The sequence below is a fragment of the Myotis lucifugus genome, unplaced genomic scaffold (assembly GCF_000147115.1).
Source record: "Myotis lucifugus unplaced genomic scaffold, Myoluc2.0 scaffold_0, whole genome shotgun sequence".
NCBI lineage: Eukaryota > Metazoa > Chordata > Mammalia > Chiroptera > Vespertilionidae > Myotis > Myotis lucifugus.
In genome coordinates this window covers 1,150,061-1,169,702 of record NW_005871048.1, presented here as the reverse complement: position 1 = coordinate 1,169,702, position 19,642 = coordinate 1,150,061, and the positions used below count along the sequence as shown (strand labels likewise).

Here is a 19,642-nt window from a genome sequence, read left to right as displayed (position 1 = left end):
AGACCAAGCTTACCTGCGCGGGCCTGGGGGCCAACGGAAGCCTGGACCTCGAGCCCAAGGGGCAGACGAGCGTCGGGGTAGGGGCGGGGGCAGGGCGGGGGTTGGTCCCACTGCTCTGGGACCCCCTGGAGGGAAGGAGGGAAGCCCAGCCCCGAGACAGGGAGACCCCGATGGTGGCCCAGAAGAGGAAGGGGAACCGGTGGAGGGTGAGTGGAAGTAGCTTCACGGGTGGGGAGGGGGCAGACACGCAGAAGACACCCTCTGCTCCCCAGGGCTAAACATAACTCGTTCAGCTGTTGAGACCCACAGGGTGGTGTCTGGGGGTGGATGGCCTGGTTGGGGCCCATCTTTGGGTCTGGAAAATGTCACTGACTTTGGGGTCACGGAAGGTCTGGGCAGAGGAAGGTTGACAGCGGGAGGAAAGGCCTTCCTCCCCAAGGTCCATACGGTTCCCACCTGGTCTCTTCCCTCTTCCAACCCAGGTTTCCTTTATGCGCCCACCTCTTTACCCCTCAGCAGTTTCCAGGTGTCTCTGGGGGTGCACAGGGCCTGGGGAGGTGACCGGGCTGCACTCAGGCTGTTTCAGGGAGACTCCCAGAGGGAGCCCGGATTGAGGATCCTCTCCCCAAGCCCGTGGTTCTCAGATGCTGTTCCTGGCCTCACGGAGGTATTGATGTTCTTGGTGAACGGAGGCGCAGAGATGAGTCGGACGACAGGATACGGAGAAGCAGAGGGCTACCGCTCGCTCAGGAGAATAGCAAAGATCCTCTGATGCCTCATGGCTTTTATTGGGGGTGAACACAGCAAATAACAATGGAGTACAGCAAGTGACAATGATTAACAATGGGGTACAGCAAGTGACAATGATTAACAAACATGCTTTATGAAATCATCAAAGCTAAGTTATACATTATACTATTAATTTCCTATATTATACAAAGACTCTTTCCACCTGCAGCAGTGCACCCTCCCCTGAACTTTCTATGCCCTCATGGACTATTCATCACGTCAAGGAAAGTTCTGCCTTGGAACAATAAGTCTCGCTTGCAAGACTTTGTTCCGACGCGGCCCGCTTGCAGGCTCACGCCTTCTCCTGGCAGAGCGTCCTCTTCTAGTTAACTTCTTTCCGCTTGACCGCTACACGGAGGAGTACGAAGCTCTTCTGCTTCCAGTGTCTGAGGTCCTTTTATTTATTTTTTAAATATATTTTTATTGATTTCTGAGAGGAAGGGAGAGGGAGAGAGAGATAGAAACATCAATGATGAGAGAGAATCATTGATTGGCTGCCTCCTGCACGCCCCCTACCGGGCATCGAGCCTACAACCAGGGCGTGTGCCCTTGACTGGAATAAACCTGGGACCCTTCAGTCTGCAGGCTGATGCTCAATCCACTGAGCCAATCTGGCTAGGGCCTGAGGTCCTTTTAAAATGATTAAAACAGTCAATGATAGTAGATGACAGGGTTTTTTTTTTTGGTATGCCCTTACAAAATAAAAAATGGCCATCCTTCTGCTATTCTCTCTCCCTTTCTCACACATGCACACGAACATAGCTATTAGAGAAAATCTCGGGTTCCATTAAATTTCACATTTGTAAATCACTGAGCTGAACTGCTGGCCAGTAGGGGCTGGTGAAGTGGGAGAGGCAGCTAGGTGTTTTTCTGGTCCCTGGTCCTCACCGACTAACTGTGGGATCCTGGGCCAGTGGAGCCTGCTCCCCTGCTCTCTGTTTCTTCACCAGTACAAAGGGCTCTACAAATCCCCTCTATATTAAAATGTCAGTGGTCGAGTCTGGCCTATATCAGTGCATTTCCAAAATTGCATATTTGTCCAATCTCAGCACTAAGGGCTGTTCACATGCACGCGGAACCCTGGCCTATCCTCAGAGAAAGGTGAACAAGGCCCACCTCACTGGAGAGCAAGGTTGGGGGTAGAAGAGGGGTTGCGTGGGGTGGGGAGTGCAGACAGGAGGTGGAACACTGGGTGGCCTGTGGTAACCTCAGGCTGGGGAGAGGAAAGTACTGTGTCAATATAATGTGTTTATTTGTTTCTCTCTGCAGTAGTTACCAAGAGCCTGCAAATTCCTGGCCTCCCCCCCCACCCCCTCCTGTATTGTTCCCATTGACCTAAAATGGGCATGGGGCGTCCAGTAAGTGCACAGTTAATTTTTGTGGAGGGAATGGATAATGGTTGGTAGCTGGGAGGTCTACATGGAGTGGACAGACAGGATCAAGCTGAGCTTTGCAGGAGAGGTGGGATTGAGAAGGTCTGGAGGAGCAGAGAGGGCACCCTCAGGGAAGGACCCCAGGCATGGAAGCTGCAGATGCTTGGGGGGAGGTGTTCCAGGACTAGAGGGAGACACAAGGGGTGTGGGGCCAGGAAGGGTGCATGGTTGGGAAATTTTGTGAAAACTGAGAAGACAAGGAAGGTTGATGAGCTGGGAGCATGAGAGAAAGGGAGAAGCCAGCATGAGCTCCTGGCTATAGTGTGGGCGATGGAGAGGATGACTGAAATAGGGACAATGCTCAGGTCAGTTTTAGACAAGTTGAGGTTTTTGGGAATAGACAGGAAGGGGTACAGACCATCAGTTGAAAATGTCCAGGGTACTCCATCCCATCCAGAACATGGGGGTCAATATGTAGCCATGACTCCTACCTGGAGACTTTTATAGCTGGGACTCAGCACACTCTGGTTCCACCTATTTCATAATTGTAAAGCAAAGGGAACTGAGGCCCTGAAGTTCAGGCGACTCATCAGTAGACCTGAAGGGTGGAAGGGAGATCAAAAGGGTAGCTTTGGAGAGAGGGAAGGATCCAATTTTTCAGGTGGGGAGAAGAGAAACTGGTAAGTGACAGAAAGGAGGAGAAAGCACGTTAGAATGTTTCCAAAGCATTAAACATTTATAAACAGCATAGTTGGGTGGGAAGGCTGGGAAGGCACCCACACCTCTGTCCTCTGCCTTTAGACTTGTTTTCTTTTTTAAAAAATATATATATTTTTTGATTTTTTTTTTTACAGAGATGAAGGGAGAGGGATAGAGAGTTAGAAACATCAATGAGAGAGAAACATCGATCAGCTGCCTCCTGCACACCCCCTACTGGGGATGTGCCCTCAACCAAGGTACATGCCCTTGACCAGAATCAAACCTGGGATCCTTCAGTCCACAGGCCGACACTCTATCCACTGAGCCAAACTGGTCAGGGCTTACTTGTTTTCTATAGTGATCAACAGTTCTCAAAGCCTCAAAGACACTCCTGGTCCCAGCTGCAGTGAGGGGTGTCTGTATTGAGGACCATGGAGAGGCCCTGATGCATGAGCATGAGCAAGGGTGCTTGCACAGGATGCAGAGAGGTAAGAGCAGCACCTTCACTCCGAGGACCCTGTCTTCAGTAGCCATCATGCACAGCTTGAATCCTTGGTGCTGCCAAGCACTGCCTGGCTTATACAGGAGTCTCTGGGCCTGGCTATGGGCATGACTCGGAAAGAAGAGCTGTTCTGTTGTCTTAGGGTGCCCCTCATCTCCCTTGTCATGTGTCTCTCTCACCTCCTGATGCCTCCCTTCTGCACTACCAAGTGGGCAGGGTCATCACAGTGCTATCTGGATACATTCTGACCAGGCCTGCCCTCCCTGCAGCACCACGAGCTCCTACTCAACTCCTCTCCTTCCTCCACATGTTCCTCTCCACCTTGGGGAAAACTCATTCCTCAGGGCTGCCAGGCTTGGCAAAGGCAGAGAAGAACGCAGACTAGTTGAATACATTTTCCCTTAGACTGTGAATGGCCACTAGCCCCCTTTTCAACAGGAATATTTGAATTTTAGAAGAAGCCCATCCCCTTCCCCTACTCCCCCTCCCCCTTTAACCAAGCACTTGAGTCCCAGCACTGTGCTTGACCCTTCAGTACGCAGTATTTCATTTGGCTCTCCCAGTGACCCACTGGGCATTGTATCCTCCCTCTTCCAAATGGGAGACCCAAACTCCTGAGAGTTTTAGCAAGTTTCACGAAGTTACACAGCTGGCAAGTGATAGAGCAGGGATGACAGTCGAGGGCTTCTAAAGCCAAGTCCAGCCAGTTCTTATCGTCTACATCTCAGGTGCTCATTCAAAAGAAGGCATCTTTTTTTAAAAAAAATATTTTTTTATTGATTTCAGAGAGAAAGGGAGAGAGATAGAAACATTAACGATGAGAGAGAATCATTGATCATCTGCCTCTTGCACACCCCACACTGGGGATGGAGCCTGAAACCCTGGCATGTACCCTGACTGGGAATCTCACCATGACTTCCTGGTTCATAGGTCGACAACGCTCAACCACGGAGCCACACCAGCAGGGCAAAAGAAGGCATCTTTAATGACAGGTGGTGGTCAAGGAGAAGATATGAGGGATCCTTAACTAAGGGCCTGACCTCCAGGCCTAGAGGATACCTGGGGCTTCAGGAAGGTCTCTGAGACTTTTAAACTATTTGCAAAACTTGCTCTGTGCATATGATCTGCTCATTTTTCTGCAGATGGCTCCTCCTGGCCAGGTGGACCCCTTCCCATCTAAACCCAGCGTCCTGAAGCAAAAGGGCCAGTCACTGAGTAAGGGCACTTCAGACCTGGTCTTACCTCCCCCTGGTCCTCATTCTGAAATCTCAAAAGGCAAACAGCTGACTGAAGAGGGCGTTGGAGAGGTTCTTCTGTGGGTAATAACAATTGAATGGTTAGAACTTTAGAGCTAGGAGAGATTGCGGACAGCGTAGTCCAACCTCCTCATTTTACAGAGGTGGGAAAGGGGACCCTACATGCCTAAGGTCATCCAGTGAGTCAGTGGCAGAAAAGGTCTGTTATTTTAGGTCCACTGAAGAGGTCTGCAAGACTGTTAAGTTTATTGAGGCAAAGAAATCAGCATTCACTGAGCCTCACATATGTGCTCGCATTTCCTTAGATGCTCTCTCCTTGTACCACATGAGTATTGGGAGTATGTGCGCCCACCTCTTGCCCTCACTTTTCCCTTACACAGGTGATACTGACTTTAGAGGACAAAAACATAAAGGGCTTCACATGGGCCATAGCCCCCGCCTTGACTGCCCTGGGCTACCTGCTCATACTGCTGGTCACCATCTTCCCCTTCTGGGTGTGCCTTGTGAACGAGGAGTCCCGTGAAGTGTTTTACAGTGGCCTGTTTGAGAACTGCTTTCATATCAAGTGCTGGAAGCCTCGACCCTTATCCAGTAAGGAGGGATGGAGGCAGGGACTGGGGAGAGATGGGGCCGTTGCAGGAACTGGGGGTGGCAGGCGACAGGCTTTAATAATAAGGGCATTTTTCTCTGAGTCTCCGCTCCTTTGGGGTTAAAGGAGAGTAGGCGGCTGGGAGGGGGTTAATAATGCCAGGCTGACACCAGAGTCAGGAGCCAACGTGTCAGGAGCAACAAAGTTTATTTCTGGGGAAAGGAGTGGCCCAACATGTGATAAGGGGGGCGGGATCCTGCCCTCCTCTGTGAGGCTCTCCCACCTCTCAGGCTGCCATTGGCCCATCCAGGCAGCACCCTTTAGGCACCACTCCTAGTCGGGGGAGCAGCCTGGTGAGCAGAGCCTCCACTTGTCCCCTTGGCCACACACCTGTCCATCTCTGGGTGGCAGCTTTGCAGATACTGTGCTCAGGCCTGGGTACCACATTATCAAGGAGGCACTTGAGACCATGTTTTTTTAAGGAACTTGGAAAGTTCATGATGGTGTCTGTCTTGGAAAAGAGGTGACTCTGGGAGACCTAGGAATTATCTCCTGATTTTAGGAAAGAAGAGCCACTTTGGGGAAGAAAGGCCAGACTGTGTGAGCTCTTTGATCCAGGGTTCCTCAACCTTGGCACTACTGACGTGTGTGGTTGGGTAATCTTTGATGTGGGGGCTCCCCTGTTTCTTACAGGTTAATAACACTCCTGCCCCTCTTCTACCCACTAGATACCAGTAGAATCCTCCCTACATTAGTTGTGGCAAACAAAATTACTTCTTGGCATTGCCAAATATCTCCCATGGGGGGTGGGGGTTGTCTCTGGTTTAGAAGCACTGTTTTAACCCAAGGGTAGATTCTAGAACTCTGGGTCTTCAACACTACCTTTGTCTCTTTGTTCTACCCCCAGCTGTCCATTTCTGCATGCTCAGGAATGGATACAAACTCATTTTAACATGGGTCTGAATCATGCCAACAGTAGGAGAATAGACACCCTGTCTTTAAGACTCTGGCTCTGTTATTTCGGGTCTGTTTCATTACTTCTATTAACCGGGATAATTATAGGGGTTTCCTGCAGCGTTCAGAACATCTTGACTTTCCACCAGTGACTTGTACAGTGTGATCAATACAGATGTGATTCCTCATGTTTCCTTGTGTAACAAATTTTATCACCAGGGTTTTATTTTAATACTTTTTTTAAAAAAAAATGATTTTAGGAAGGCAGTGGGATAGAGAGAAACATCAATGAGAGAGAAACATCGATCAGCTGCCTTCTGCATGCCCCTTCTGGGGATCAAGCTCACAGCCTGGGCATGTGCCTTGACTGGGAATCGAACCAGTAACCTCTTGGTTCATGGGTTGATGCTCAACCACTGAGCCACCCTGGCCGGGCTATTTTATGTTGTTTTTAAAAACCACCATTTGTCCATCTAAATTTTTTTGTTTGTTTACTTCCATGTCATGGGGAACAAAATGGGGCCAGAGCATTCTTGGGGCCAAAGTGGCAGGGTCAGAACCTTGGTCCCAGACCACATATTGGGGAGCTCCAGGGGCCATCCCTGCCAAGGATCTGGGGGGCTTCGTGGGCTCTGCCCTTTGGGGTCAGGGTGCCCAGCACTTGCCCACTCTCCCTCCCCTGCAGTTTACATCATCCTCGGCCGAGTTTTCCTGCTGTTTGCAGTCGTCTTGTCTTTCCTCACCACCCTCACCATGGTGTCTTTTGCATCTCAGCTCTTTCCAAGGACCTGGAAGCAAACTTTTTTATCAGCCTCCATCAGCTTCTTCACAGGTGTGGAGCAGGCAGGCAGGCAGGCCATGGGGAGGGTCTGGGGAGGGCTCCAAAGGCAGGTGGGGAAGTTAAGGGGGAGGGGAGTGGTCTCTGCGGTGTTAGGAGAGAGGATTTGAAGGCCCCTCTCTTTTGTTGGCTTCTCTATGAAGTAGCCCACCCTCATACCTGCCCCCTCTGTATTTATGACCCCTTTCTTTGGGGCTTTTCAGTTCTTCATACTTCCAGCTAGCATAGTCCTTGCCACATTGATTGGGGTCATTTGTCTGGTGGCCTTTTACCATAATCTCTATCCCAGTGACTGGCCTAGAGTCTAGAATAGAATTCTAATGTAATTGAAATATATGATATAAATAAAATATAAATGTTTCTTAGATGAATGAATGGAAGGGGCTATCTCTGTCCTTTGGAACCTCTGACATTAAAAGGTTGACCAAGGCCTTCCCCTGCCATGAGATGAAGGGGCTGGAAGGCTTATGGTGGGAGAATCAGGTTGAGTTTCATCCAAAGCATCACGCCCAGAGGGCCCAGGCTGAGTCAGCTGAGGTCATGAGCACGGAGGGTACCCAGGAAAAGGATTTCTGATTAGGGAGGAGAGGCACATGGGCTTTGAGATGAGTTGGGAAAGAGGGCAAGACAGGTATGTGGGGTGGAAGTTATTGGCTCTGAGAGGGCAAGGTGTGCCAGCAAGAGAAAGGAGCCTCCGTGTAGGAGCCACATGGCTCTGTCTAATTAAGTCCGAGGGAAGGCTGGAGTGAAGGCAGAACCGCAGGAGGAGATTAAGCGGACTTCCCTGTGACCCTGCAGGGGCTTGTGCTTTCCTGGCCTTGCTGCTGCACGCCCTGGAGATCCAGAGTCTGAGGATGCAGCCCCGCCCGCCCCAGTTCTCCGTGCAGTGGCCTTACTATGTCCTGGGCTTTGGTATCCTTCTGTTCATAGTGGCTGGTGAGTGTCCTGGAACTGGTGCCCCTCTCCCTGCCCTCGGTCTGGATTCAGGAGCCTTGCTCTAGAGCTGCGCTGTTCAAAATGGCAATCACTAACTACATGTGCTATTTAACTTTAATTAATTAAAATGAAGTAACATTAAAAATTCTGTGCCTCAGTCATACTAGACACATTCCAAATACTCAATAACCACGTTATTCGGTGTCTAGTGGCTACCTTGCTGGATGGTAAAGATACAGAAATGTCCATTGTCATAGAAAGTTCTACTGGATAGCACTGCTCTAGAGCTTCAACCCCACCTTCCATCCTTGTCCTTTCCAATTCTTATCCTACTTGATTTGAGAATCAGACTCTTCCAAATTTTCATACTCTCCCTTATTCATAATATCCTGGTTCCTAAGGCTTTCTAGTCCTATCTCTATCTCTATCCTGAAATCTAAGATCCTATTCCTCACCCTACCCCCTTTATCTTTACATACCATCGCCATCTAGGTTTATAGTCCTAATTTTGTCTCTATTATCTCTGCCTGCTATGTTAACCTGACCCATGATTATCATCTATTTTTAAAAATGTGTTTTTATTGATTTGAGAGGGGGGGGGGAAGGGAAATGAAGGGATGGAGGGAGAGGCAGAGAGAGAGAATGAAAGAGAGAGAAACATCAGTGTGAGAGAGACACATTGATAGCCTGCCTCCTGCACACCCCCTACTGGGATTTGAGCCCATAACCCAGGCAGGTGCCCTGAGAATTGAACTGGGGACATTTTGGTGCATGGAATGAAGCTCAACCAATTGAGCCATACTAGCCAGGGCATGATTATAATCTATTTTAACTCAATTTTATTATACATTGAATATATAATAAAGAATATCCTATATAACAAAAGGCCAGAGAACGCAACGGCATCACAACCATAACAACCGTTAGACCAGAACCACCACGGCCCCTCCCCGGGCTGGCCCTGCCTGCCAGCAAGTGGTTAGGGGCGATCAGGCAGGCATGCAGAGTTGTTAGGGGAGATCAGGTAGGCAGACCAGCGGTTAGGGGTGATCAGATAGGCAGGAAAGTGGTTAGGGGCGATCAGGTACACAGGCCAGTGGTTAAGGGTTATCAGTTAGGCAGACGGCCCCTCGCTGGGCTTGCCCCCGCCCCCAAGCAAGTGGTTAGGGGTGATCAGGCAGGCAGGCAGAGTGGTTAGGGGTGATCAGGTAGGCAGGCCAGCAGTTAGGGGCAATCAGGTAGGCAGATGGCCCCTTGCAGGGCTGGCCCTGCCCCCCAGCAAGCAGTTAGGGGCGATCAGGCAGACAGGCAGAGAGGTTAGGGGCATCAGGCAGGCAGGCAGAGTGGTTAGGGATGATCAGGCAGGCAAGCAGGTGAGCGGTTAGGAGCCAGAGGTCCTGGATTGCAGTTGGACATCCCCCGAGGGGTCCCGGATTGAAGAGGGTGCAGGCCAGACTGAGGGACAACACCCCCTCCCCCATACGCGAATTTCATGCACCGGGACTCTAGTTTATAATATAACTGTAAGATATAAGTACTAAATAGTGATTAAAAATAAACTGCACACCCATATTTCCACTATATAGTTTAAGAGGTAGCCATATTTCTTAAATGTTTATGTACACCCTTATTTTATGTACCACTGAGAAAGAAAAGTTGATGCCAAGTATAATTCTAAGATGCTATAGCTTATAAGATACATCCTCATTTCAGAGATGTTAATCTTCCCCCGAGGATATTTTTTAAAAATATATATACATATATGTATTTAATATTTTTATTGATCTCAGTGAGGAAGGGAGAAGGACAGAATCATTGATCAGCTTCCTCCTGCACGCCACCTACTGGGGATGGAGCCTGCAACCAGGGCACATGACCAGAATTGAACACTGACCTCACAGTTCATAGGTTGACACTCAACCACTAAGCCACACCCGTCGGGCTAGAGGATATTTTTTCCACTGGTTTTTAGAGAGAGTGAAAGGGAGAGGGAGAAATCTCCATGTGAGTGAGACACATAGATTGGTTGCGTCCCGCACGTGCCTCTACAGGAGTGGGAATCGAGCCTGCAACTGAGTACGTGCCCTTGACTGAAATTGAACCTTCGGTCTGTGGACTGACACTCTCACCACGTAGAAAAACTGACTAGAGCTGGAACTTGACATTTTCTCTCCTTTTAAATCCTCACCCGAGGATATGTTTTTATTTATTTTAGAGAGAGAGAGGAAGGGAGAGAAACATCGATGTGAGAGAGAAGCATCAATTGGCTGCCTCCCTTATGCAATCCAATTGGGGATTGAACCCATAACCTAGGTATGTGCCCTGACTGGGAATTGAATACAAAATTTTTGTGTATGGATGAAGCTCCAACCAACTGAGTCGGCACTTAAAACTTTAATTCCAAAACACACACACACACTTGAATTCCCCTCTAAGAATTGCTTTATTTGCAGCTCCCCTTTTAAATGTGTAGTATTTTTTGTTGTTATATTTCAAATATTTTCTAGTTCTCCTTATGATTTCTTCTTTGATCCCTGAAATTTTAAAAAATTTTGAAGCACAGAATTTTTATTGTATCTGTGTTTATTATTTTAACTTAATTTCAATTTGATGAGATATCATGGTCTAGATAATCCTAATATGTTTGGATTATTGAGACTTGCTTTATAGCCTAGTTTGAGGTCTGTTTTCATGTTGAATGCAATCTTTTATCTTTTATCTTTTTAATAAACATCAGACCAAGCTTGTTTATTGTTTAAATCTTGTAAGAGGCTTACCATCTTTTAGTCTTCAAAGAACCAGCTTTTAGCTTTATTGAACCTTCATATTTGATGTTTGTTTTCTATTAATTAATTTTTCCTTCTAATTTTGAACTTCCCTTCCTAAATTTTTGCATTTATTCTGCTACTCCTTTTTAAACTTTTAAAATCAGGATCTAAGCCCATTGATTTAGACTTGTTATATTTTACTAGGGAATTGAACTTTTTATCATTATCCTTTTTATTTCTAGTAATGCTTTGTTGTAAAGTCTGTTTTATCTAATATTACTGTAGCTACTTCTACATTTTAGGTTAATATTTACCCTAAATTTTTAAAACCTTTTACTTTAAAATTTTCTCTGTCTTTATGATTTGGATATCTTTTATAAATAGCTTTTAACTGATTTTTTTCATCTAGTCTTATAATCATTGTCTTTTAACTGGAGCATTTAATTGACTTACATTTATTGTGACTACTGATATATTTGTATTTTTTCTGTCACTTTAATTTGTATTTTCAGTTTTTTTATCGTCCTTCCTACTCCCAAATCTCTTACTTGTTTTGGATTGATTGAATTATATGTATACTAGAGGCCCAGTGCACAAAATTCATGCACTCCCTCAGCCCAGCCTGTGCCCTTTTGCAGTCTGGGAGCCCTCAGCTGCCCCATGGGGAGCAGGCCTAAGCCATCAGTTGGGCATCCTTAGCACTGCCACAGTGGTGGGAGAGGCTCCCAGCACCGCCACTGCGCTCACCAGCCATGAGCCCAGCTTCTGGCTGAGTGGCACTCCCACAGTGGGAGCGCACTGACCACCAGGGGGGAACTCCTGTGTTGAATGTCTGCCCCCTGGTGGTCAGTGCACGTCATAGCCACCGCTCGTTCAGCTATTTGATCAATTTGCATATTAGCCTTTTATTATATAGGATAGTTCTTACTATATTTCTAGCTTCTTTAGTTCCAAAGGCATATGGTCATTTTTACATATAAATAGGAATTAGAATGTTAAGCAAGCACACAATTATTTTTGACATTTTAAAATGCTTACTTAACAAAGTTGAAAGATAATCAACAGTTATTCTCTACATAAATAATAAAAGGACCCCCTCAAGCTATATGCTATTTTGTCCAATGTTTTAATTTCTTCTTTTTTTTTAAAAAAAAAAATCCATACATTTGGTATTATTATTTTATGCATTTAATATTTGTTTGTTTAAATTTAACCACATATTTACTAATTTAGTTGCTCATCAAACCTTCTTAGACCTTTTATCTAAGATCATTATCCGCCAGAACCGGTTTGGCTCAGTGGATAGAGCGTCGGCCTGCAGACTCAAGGGTCCCGGGTTCGATTCCGGTCAAGGGCATGTACCTTGGTTGCAGGCACATCCCCAGTGGGGAGTGTGCAGGAGGCAGCTGATCAATGTTTCTCTCTCGTTGATGTTTCTGGCTCTCTATCCCTCTCCCTTCCTTTCTGTAAAAAATCAATAAAATATATATTTAAAAAAAAAAAAAAAAAAAAAAAAAAAAAAAAAGATCATTATCCTTCTGCTTGAAATACATTCTTTATTATGCTTTTTAATAATAGTGAATTACAAAAACACTCATAATTGGTTGCACATTAAATAATATATTATTTAAGAATGTATATGTTTGTAGTAAATACTGTTATCATAAGTTTTATAATAAATGGCTCTGGAGGGGAGAAAAGATGAAGGTATCAGGAAGAGCCAGATAAGGGGGTGGGGCGGGGGGAAGGCGACTTCAAAGATACTTAATGTTCTACCATATTTCATTAATTTTGACAAACCAATTTTTTAGGAATAAAAAAGCACATAACTTCAGATGCAGCACAAATTAAGAAAACATTTTGAATAATTTTATATCAATAAATTTTAAAACTTAGATAAAAATGTATAAATGTATAGAAATATATAAATTACTAAAATTGACTCAAGAAGAAATAAAAATACCTGAATAGTCCTATATTTTTAGTGTTTCCTGAAAAAAGGATTTGCATTGCTTCTGCCTGGCACACAGGTGCATAACTAGCCTATGATCACAAACAAAATACATAAATATTGTGAGTTTAGCTATGAATGCACTTAACAACTAGCCTATATTTTATGAATTCTTGGTCCGCACAGGTAACTTTGAAGTTCCAGTTTCATATGACAGACTTTTATTAGGTTCTCCTCTTGAGAAGGCTTTTTCTGCTATTTTTTGTGCCCCAAATGGCCAACAGAATGGTAAATCAGAGTCACCTGGGTTGAGTGTGTCTCTTCAAGGTGAAAGCTAATTCTGTCCTTGCTTAACACTCTAAGTCCTATTTTTATTATGGTTTTTGGCTTCTAAGAAAATTTTGCTCTGATGCCAGCTTGATGATGCATTTATAAAGACATTTTTCTCTTTTAATCTTTATTGCTGAAAGTATTACATATGTCCTCCTTTTTCCTCTGTTAACCTTTTCCAGCCCGCTCCTGTCCTCCCCACCTCCCCAAGCCCTCACCACCCCGTTGTCTGTGTCCATGCGTTATGCATATACCAGTATACATACAAGTTCATTGGTTGACCTCTGCCCACCCACCCTCCCCTGCCTTCCCTCTGAGGTTCAACAGTCTGTTCATGCTTCTATGACTCTGGTTCTATTTTTGATCATCAGTTTATTTGGTTCATTAAATTCCACATATGAGTGAGATCATGTGATACTTATCTTTCTCTGACTGGCTTATTTCGCTCAGCATAATACTCTCCAGGTCCATCCATATTGTTGCAAATGGAAAGAGTTCTTTTTTATTGCTGTATAGTATTCTATTAATACTATAAATGTACCATAGTTTGTTTTTTTTTTTAATCCACTCATCTGCTGATGGGCATTTAGGCTGTTTCCAAGTCTTAGCTATTGTAAATGGCGCTGCTATGAACATAGGGGTGCATATACTTTTTGTGATGAGTGTTTCAGGTTTCTTAGGATATATTCCTAGAAGTGGAATACTGGGTCAAATGGGAGTTCCATTTTTAATTTCTTGAGGAAACTCCATACTGTTTTCCACAGTGGCTGCACCAGTCTGCATTCCCAACAGCAGTGTACTAGGGTTCTCTTTTCTCCACAACCTTGCCAACACTTGTTGTTGGTTGATTGGTTGATGATAGCCATTCTGACAGGTGTGAGGTGATATTTAATTGTCGTTTGATTTGCATCTCTCAGATGATTAGTGACTTTGAGCATTTTTCATCTGTCTCTTGGCTTTCTGTATATCCACTTTGGAGAAATGTCTATTTAGGTCTTTTGCCCATTTTTAAAAACTGGATTGTCTTCCTTTTGTTAAGTTGTATGAGTTCCCTATATATATTGGATATTAACCTCTTATCAGATGTATCGTTGGCAAATATGTTCTCCCATGTAGTGGGCTCACTTGTTATTTTGATGTTTTTTTTGTGTGTTTTTTTTTGCCGTGCAGAAGCTTTTTATTTTCATGTAGCCCCATTTGTTTATTTTTTCCTTAGTTTCCATTGTCCTAGGACAGTGGTCGGCAAACCGCGGCTCGCGAGCCACATGCGGCTCTTTGGCCCCTTGAGTGTGGCTCTTCCACAAAATACCACGTGCGGGAGCGCACGTACAGGGAACGTTGTGGAGTGAAAGAAGATGTGGTGTTGAGGATTGAGAAAGGTATGTTGAGATGGTTTGAACATATAGAGAGGATGAATGAAAGGAGATAGACGAAACAAGTATACAAGACGAGTGTGGATGGGAGAGTTGGAAGGGGTCGACCTCAGCGAATGTCCCTCAATCAGATTGAGGACGTTTTTAGCAAAGGCCAGCTTAGGAGTACTCTAAGTTAATAACAATGTACCTACCTATATAGTTTAAGTTAAAAAATTTGGCTCTCAAAAGAAATTTCAGTCGTTCTACTGTTGATATTTGGCTCTGTTGACTAATGAGTTTGCCGACCACTGTCCTAGGAGATGTTTCGGTAAACATGTTGCTATGAGAGATGTCTGAGATTTTGGTGCCTATGGTTTCTTCTAGGACTTTTATGGTTTCACGTCTTACACTTAAGTCTTTTATCCATTTTGAGTTTATTCTTGTGTATGGTGTGAGTTGGTGATCTATACAAAGACATTTTTGAAGAGATATTTTATTTAGACCTTTTGTTGTTTTTAGTGGGAGTGTATCTAGTCTGCCATAAGGTTGAAAATAGTTGTCCTTTATTTTCGTGTTAACATTAATACAGTATTTACCATTCATTTAAGGTATCTCCACTTATTCTTATGAACATCAATTCTCTTTCTCCTTTCTTTTATTTTACTAAGGTTCTTAAGTTGGGCATCAAGAGGCCTGGATTTTATGGTCTCTGAAACTTGTTTTCTCATCTACTAATGGTTAAGCAACTGTTATTTCCAGCACTGGCCATGGTTCTGTGAGATTATCCATCTGTTTGTATGCCTTGTCTTCTGGTACATTCTGTTTCTCGTTCTGTCTCTATAATGCTCCACATGGGAGGAGAGTCTTAGGGAGGGCAGGTACACACCAGAAGGAGTTACATTAGTGGAGGGAGTTTCTGACCTCTAGGGAACGAAGTATGATATCCTCTATAATCTGAGCCAAACTTTTGCTGTTCCCTAGGTGTCATCTGCCTCTTTCAAGAAGCCCGCCATAGGTGCCATTTATTACGCATTTCCCAGAGTATCAGGGAGACTCAAGAGAGTCCACACCTGGAGATTCTGGAGAGTTTTGGAGGAGGACTGAGCTCAATGCAAAAGGAGACGCTGCTGAAGGAAGAGACAGTTATCTAGTCCCGGAGAGTCTGTCTAACCTTCATCAAGCTGTGTGAGTGCACGTGTGTGGGTGGCACTCCCTTCTCTGCCAGTCTCTGATGCTCCGCTTCCCTATACAGTGATTCTATTTTGATCATATTTGACTTTTTTTTTATTTGGGATTTTTGAATTCTTCTGAGTCTCTTGAGTGATCTCTCTCCTTCCCTCCTCCTACCCTCTCTCCCTTCCTTTTTTCCAGTCTTTCTTTTTTTGCAGGTGTTTTCAATAAAAGAAGGACTACTGTCTGTTAATCCATACCTCAAAAACCCAGCCTGGAGGGCAGGAGGGGAGGGAGTTATATTATAAAATGATTAAGTGAAATGATCTTTCATAAGACAAAAACCAAACAGAATGTAACCACTACAGGTGTTTGAGTTAGTTATATTAAAAAGAAAAAGTGATTTCCCCATACAAAAGTGTGACTTGGTACAGAAAACTTTTCCTTCCTTTTTTTTTATTCTTTAATCTTCACCAGAGGCTATTTTTTTCCGTTGACTTTTTAGAGAGAGTGGAAGAGAGGGAGAGAGGGAGAGGGGCAGAGAGAGGGGGAGGGAGAGGAAGAGGGAGAGGGAGAGGGTTAGGGAGAGGGAGATGGAGAAGGAGAGAGAGGTGTGAGAGAGACAAATTGATTGGTTGCCTCCTGCCTGGACCAAGGCCAGGAACAAATCTGCAAACCAGGTATGTGCCCTTGACCAGAATCAAACCCATGGCCCTTTGGTGAGTGGGCCAGTGTTTTACCACTGAGCCACACCAGCCAGGGCCAGAAAACTTTTCGTAAGTATGTGTTGGGAGGAAGAGTTGGAGTGGTTAAAGGTGAAAACATCCCCAGGACTGAATTCCAAGGTCTGGAAGCCCGAGCCTAATGAGTCTATGCCCCTGAGGAAAGCATAAAGCAATGTATTGGCATTCCATCCTTCCACCAGAGTCAGAAGCCTCCTGAGTGCACCTCTAACATGCCCTGTTCACATTCCTGATGGTGCTTACAGACTGACGAGCGCTCAGCCTACCAGCTAGGGTGGGGGTAACTGGGAAGTACAAATCCTTTGGGGCAATGGGGAGGCCAGAAAAGTGATCCTAAGTAACTGCCTCCCCACTTCCCTCTCAAAAGAACACACATGTGGAAAGCTCTTAGAACTTAAGTAGTGTAAATTCAAACACAAGTACAGGGAGCCCTGTACATCTTTCTGAAGAAATGTGATGGACGTAGCTAGAGTCAAGTGGGCTCTGTTGTGACTGTTAGCGTTCATAAAAGGTTGACCTCGTGCTGTGCACCTTGGGGGTGTGCAGAGGTATCAGAATCAGTTTCTGTTCCCTAGAGGCTTACACCCAAGCAGAGGAGCTAAGCATATACACCTGAAAAACAGCCACTAGGTGTTTTAATTATATTTTTTTAGTTTCTTATATTTCTCTCCAAAAGGTATCTCGGGAATTTCTTATAGTGATATGGTGACAGCCTAGTTCCAGTCATCTTGCTTATGTTCCTAAAAAAATCCATATAGGAACTATAATTATCAGTTAAACTAGGAATAGAGAAAATCTGCAAACTAAAATATGTAATTGTGGTCCAAACTGCCCTACACCAACGGAGCCAATATGGGAAGTCACAACTGGAAGAGTGGCATGGTGGGTACAGTGGGGTGGGTCAGACAATATATAGGGGTTGTAGTGGTGGCAAATTCCAAAACTCACTAGCAAATAGTAACCTTCAGGTGTCTGAGAAGGACCCACTTTGAGAGGGAATGGCTACGAATAGGACAGAGGAGAAACATGGGACATGTGTGTTAGGGAGACAGAGAAGGCATGGAATGTGCATGGGAGTCTATAAAGGGAAAGTTTTAGGAAGCACCACTTGCAAAAGAGAGGAGACCACCTTGGAAGGCAAATGACAGTATCCTTTGATAGCAATGACTGATGAAGAATAGGAGGAAATGAGCGATAGTACACTCCGCCCCTTTGAACTGTTAGGATGTAAGAACCAGAGGAATCCTGGCGACATGGGAACTATATATTAAAGAAAGTATCCCTCAATGTAACAATGGAAGAAAAAGCCCTCATACCGAGAACCTGGGAATGTTCTGCTACCTGACTCTTTCCTCAGTATCCATCTGCAAATAGCTGTGATCCAGAAAAATCAAACTCATTCAAATAAAAGAGTGAAACAGCAGTATCAATACAAGAGCATTATAGGAAAAAGCAGAAAGAGAAGCAAAAGTCTGGCTATGAAGAAAACTCACCAGAAAAGTGTTATCACAAAGTAGAGGACAATTAAATCCAGCACCAGGGCACGCGAAATAAATACCCATTGACTCACGGGGCTGTAAAGCCCCTAGACCAGCGGTTCTCAACCTGTGGGTCGCGACCCCTTTGGGGGTCGAACGACCCTTTCACAGGGGTCGCCTAAGACCATTGGAAAACACTTATATAATTACATATTGTTTTTGTGATTAATCACTATGTTTTAATTATGTTCAATTTGTAACAATGAAAATACATCCTGTATATCAGATATTTACATTACGATTCATAACAGTAGCAGACTTACAGTTATGAAGTAGCAATGAAAATAATTTTATGGTTGGGGGTCACCACAACATGAGGAACTGTATTAAAGGGTCGCGGCATGAGGAAGGTTGAGAACCACTGCCCTAGACCGAGAGGGAGGCGCAGTGCCCGGTGTACGTCTGCAGAGCCCTCCCCACAGAGGGGAAGCAGGTGGAAAGGCATGGAGGCGCTAAGGGGCCTGGCGACCGAGAGCCCCGAGGAAACCAGGTAGCCGGGGAAAGAGCCCCTCGCGGTCCCACGGGCCCCTGAACGGTGCCTGGGGATGAGCGACCATCGAGTCGCCCCGACCTCCGAGAGTCCTAGAGAGGAAACGGAAGGGACCCTCCCTTACGCACCTGTCTGACAGCGTTCGCCTACTTCCGGTCCTCGGAGGGCACTGGGGAACTTGGCGCGGTTGCGGGGCCTTGGGTGAGAGTCGGGTTGGGGCCACGAGGCGCGGTGGTGGTCGGGGCGCCGGGGCCGTGCGGTGGTGCAGGTCGGGGACGGCGGCGGGGCTGACGTTGCGGGAGGCGCGGCTCCTCGGAGCCGCCCGCCGCGCACCTAGGCCTGGCGGCGGGGGTGGAGTGACGCCCGCGGTTGGCTCAGGTAGGAGGGATGCTGATCCCGCCCGCCCGGCCGGGGTGGGCCTAACGCGCGGTCGTGGTCCACGAACCGGAGACCTGGCACCAAAGCGGAACTCTCTGAAACGGGAAAGTAGTTATTGTAGAGCAGCACGTAGGATGGCGAATAGTTACGGGGCGCGTTCTGTTTGCCAGGTGTCAGGAATAAAAGATGAGTGAGGATTTTTCTTGCCTTCTGGTAGGGAATCTGGTAGGGACACATTGGTAAACATTTGCGCTATCGTGGGATAAATGCAATAGCTAGAAAGTCATGAAAGAGCAAGCTCAATTGATGCAGGAGAGAAAATGAATAGACTGAAAATGTAAAGTAGATTTAAGAAGAGCAGGCAAATACATAAACACCTGATGGGATATTAAGCAGAAGCTTCGGATTTGCCTCATTCTTTGCTCCATTTATAGTGACCTTCCCTCCCTCTAAAAGCCGAGCCCCTTACCTGCTTGGGAGTTCTAGGTCTGTTTCCCCAGCCTAAGTCACCCCCTTTGCCCCACAGTGGAATTAAACAGTACTCATTCTCCAGTGTAGTGCAAGCCTCTTTTTTTCTCGTGAGTACTTGAGCCTACATGTACCTTTATCTTTTTGGCTTCCCATGTTTCTCATTTTGAGATGCTGACCTTGGCCAGCCATCTCACCTCTTACATCTTCAGTTTATGCATCTGAAAAGTAGGGGAAGTAGTACTCACTATACAGAATTGTTGTAAGTATTAAGTGAGGGTATGTGTTCACATGCTTTCTAAATGGTAAAAGCTACACAAATTAGAACTCAATCAATCAATTATAATAATGGTATATATGTTGCTCTGTTGTCTTTAGGTTGAGCACACACCCAAGCCACCAACCAGTAAATCTATTGGGTTTACTTCCAAAATATGTGTTGTCTTTGTCTGCTTCTTTGCCGCCATCCTGATTGAAGTCCTGTCAGTTGCTTGGACCACAGTAAGTGCTGCTGC

At 45.5% G+C, this 19,642-nt stretch overlaps 2 protein-coding genes across 7 annotated transcripts in view; both read left to right on the top strand.

Annotated features, from left to right (window-relative positions):
• The first annotated feature begins 170 nt into the window (after window positions 1-170).
• Window positions 171-15,517, top strand: TMEM225B (transmembrane protein 225B). The gene is made up of 6 exons (XM_006081518.3): window positions 171-206; window positions 4,506-4,578; window positions 4,950-5,210; window positions 6,848-6,994; window positions 7,799-7,936; window positions 15,322-15,517. The coding sequence occupies exons 1-6, from the start codon at window positions 171-173 to the stop codon at window positions 15,489-15,491; spliced, it is 825 nt and encodes a 274-aa protein (XP_006081580.1). The 3' UTR covers window positions 15,492-15,517.
• Window positions 15,398-19,642, top strand: part of ZSCAN25 (zinc finger and SCAN domain containing 25) — a 17,783-nt gene continuing 13,538 nt past the window's right edge. For 2 of the 6 annotated variants that reach the window (XM_023761028.1, XM_006081051.3), the window contains exons 1-2: window positions 18,437-18,482; window positions 19,506-19,628. The gene's annotated coding sequence lies outside the window, so the exon portion shown is untranslated. Of the gene's footprint in view, window positions 15,526-18,434; window positions 18,483-18,702; window positions 19,238-19,257; window positions 19,390-19,505; window positions 19,629-19,642 lie in introns of those variants that run through there. The other 4 variants (XM_014453501.2, XM_023760867.1, XM_014453516.2 and 1 more) reach the window with 4 other exon arrangements.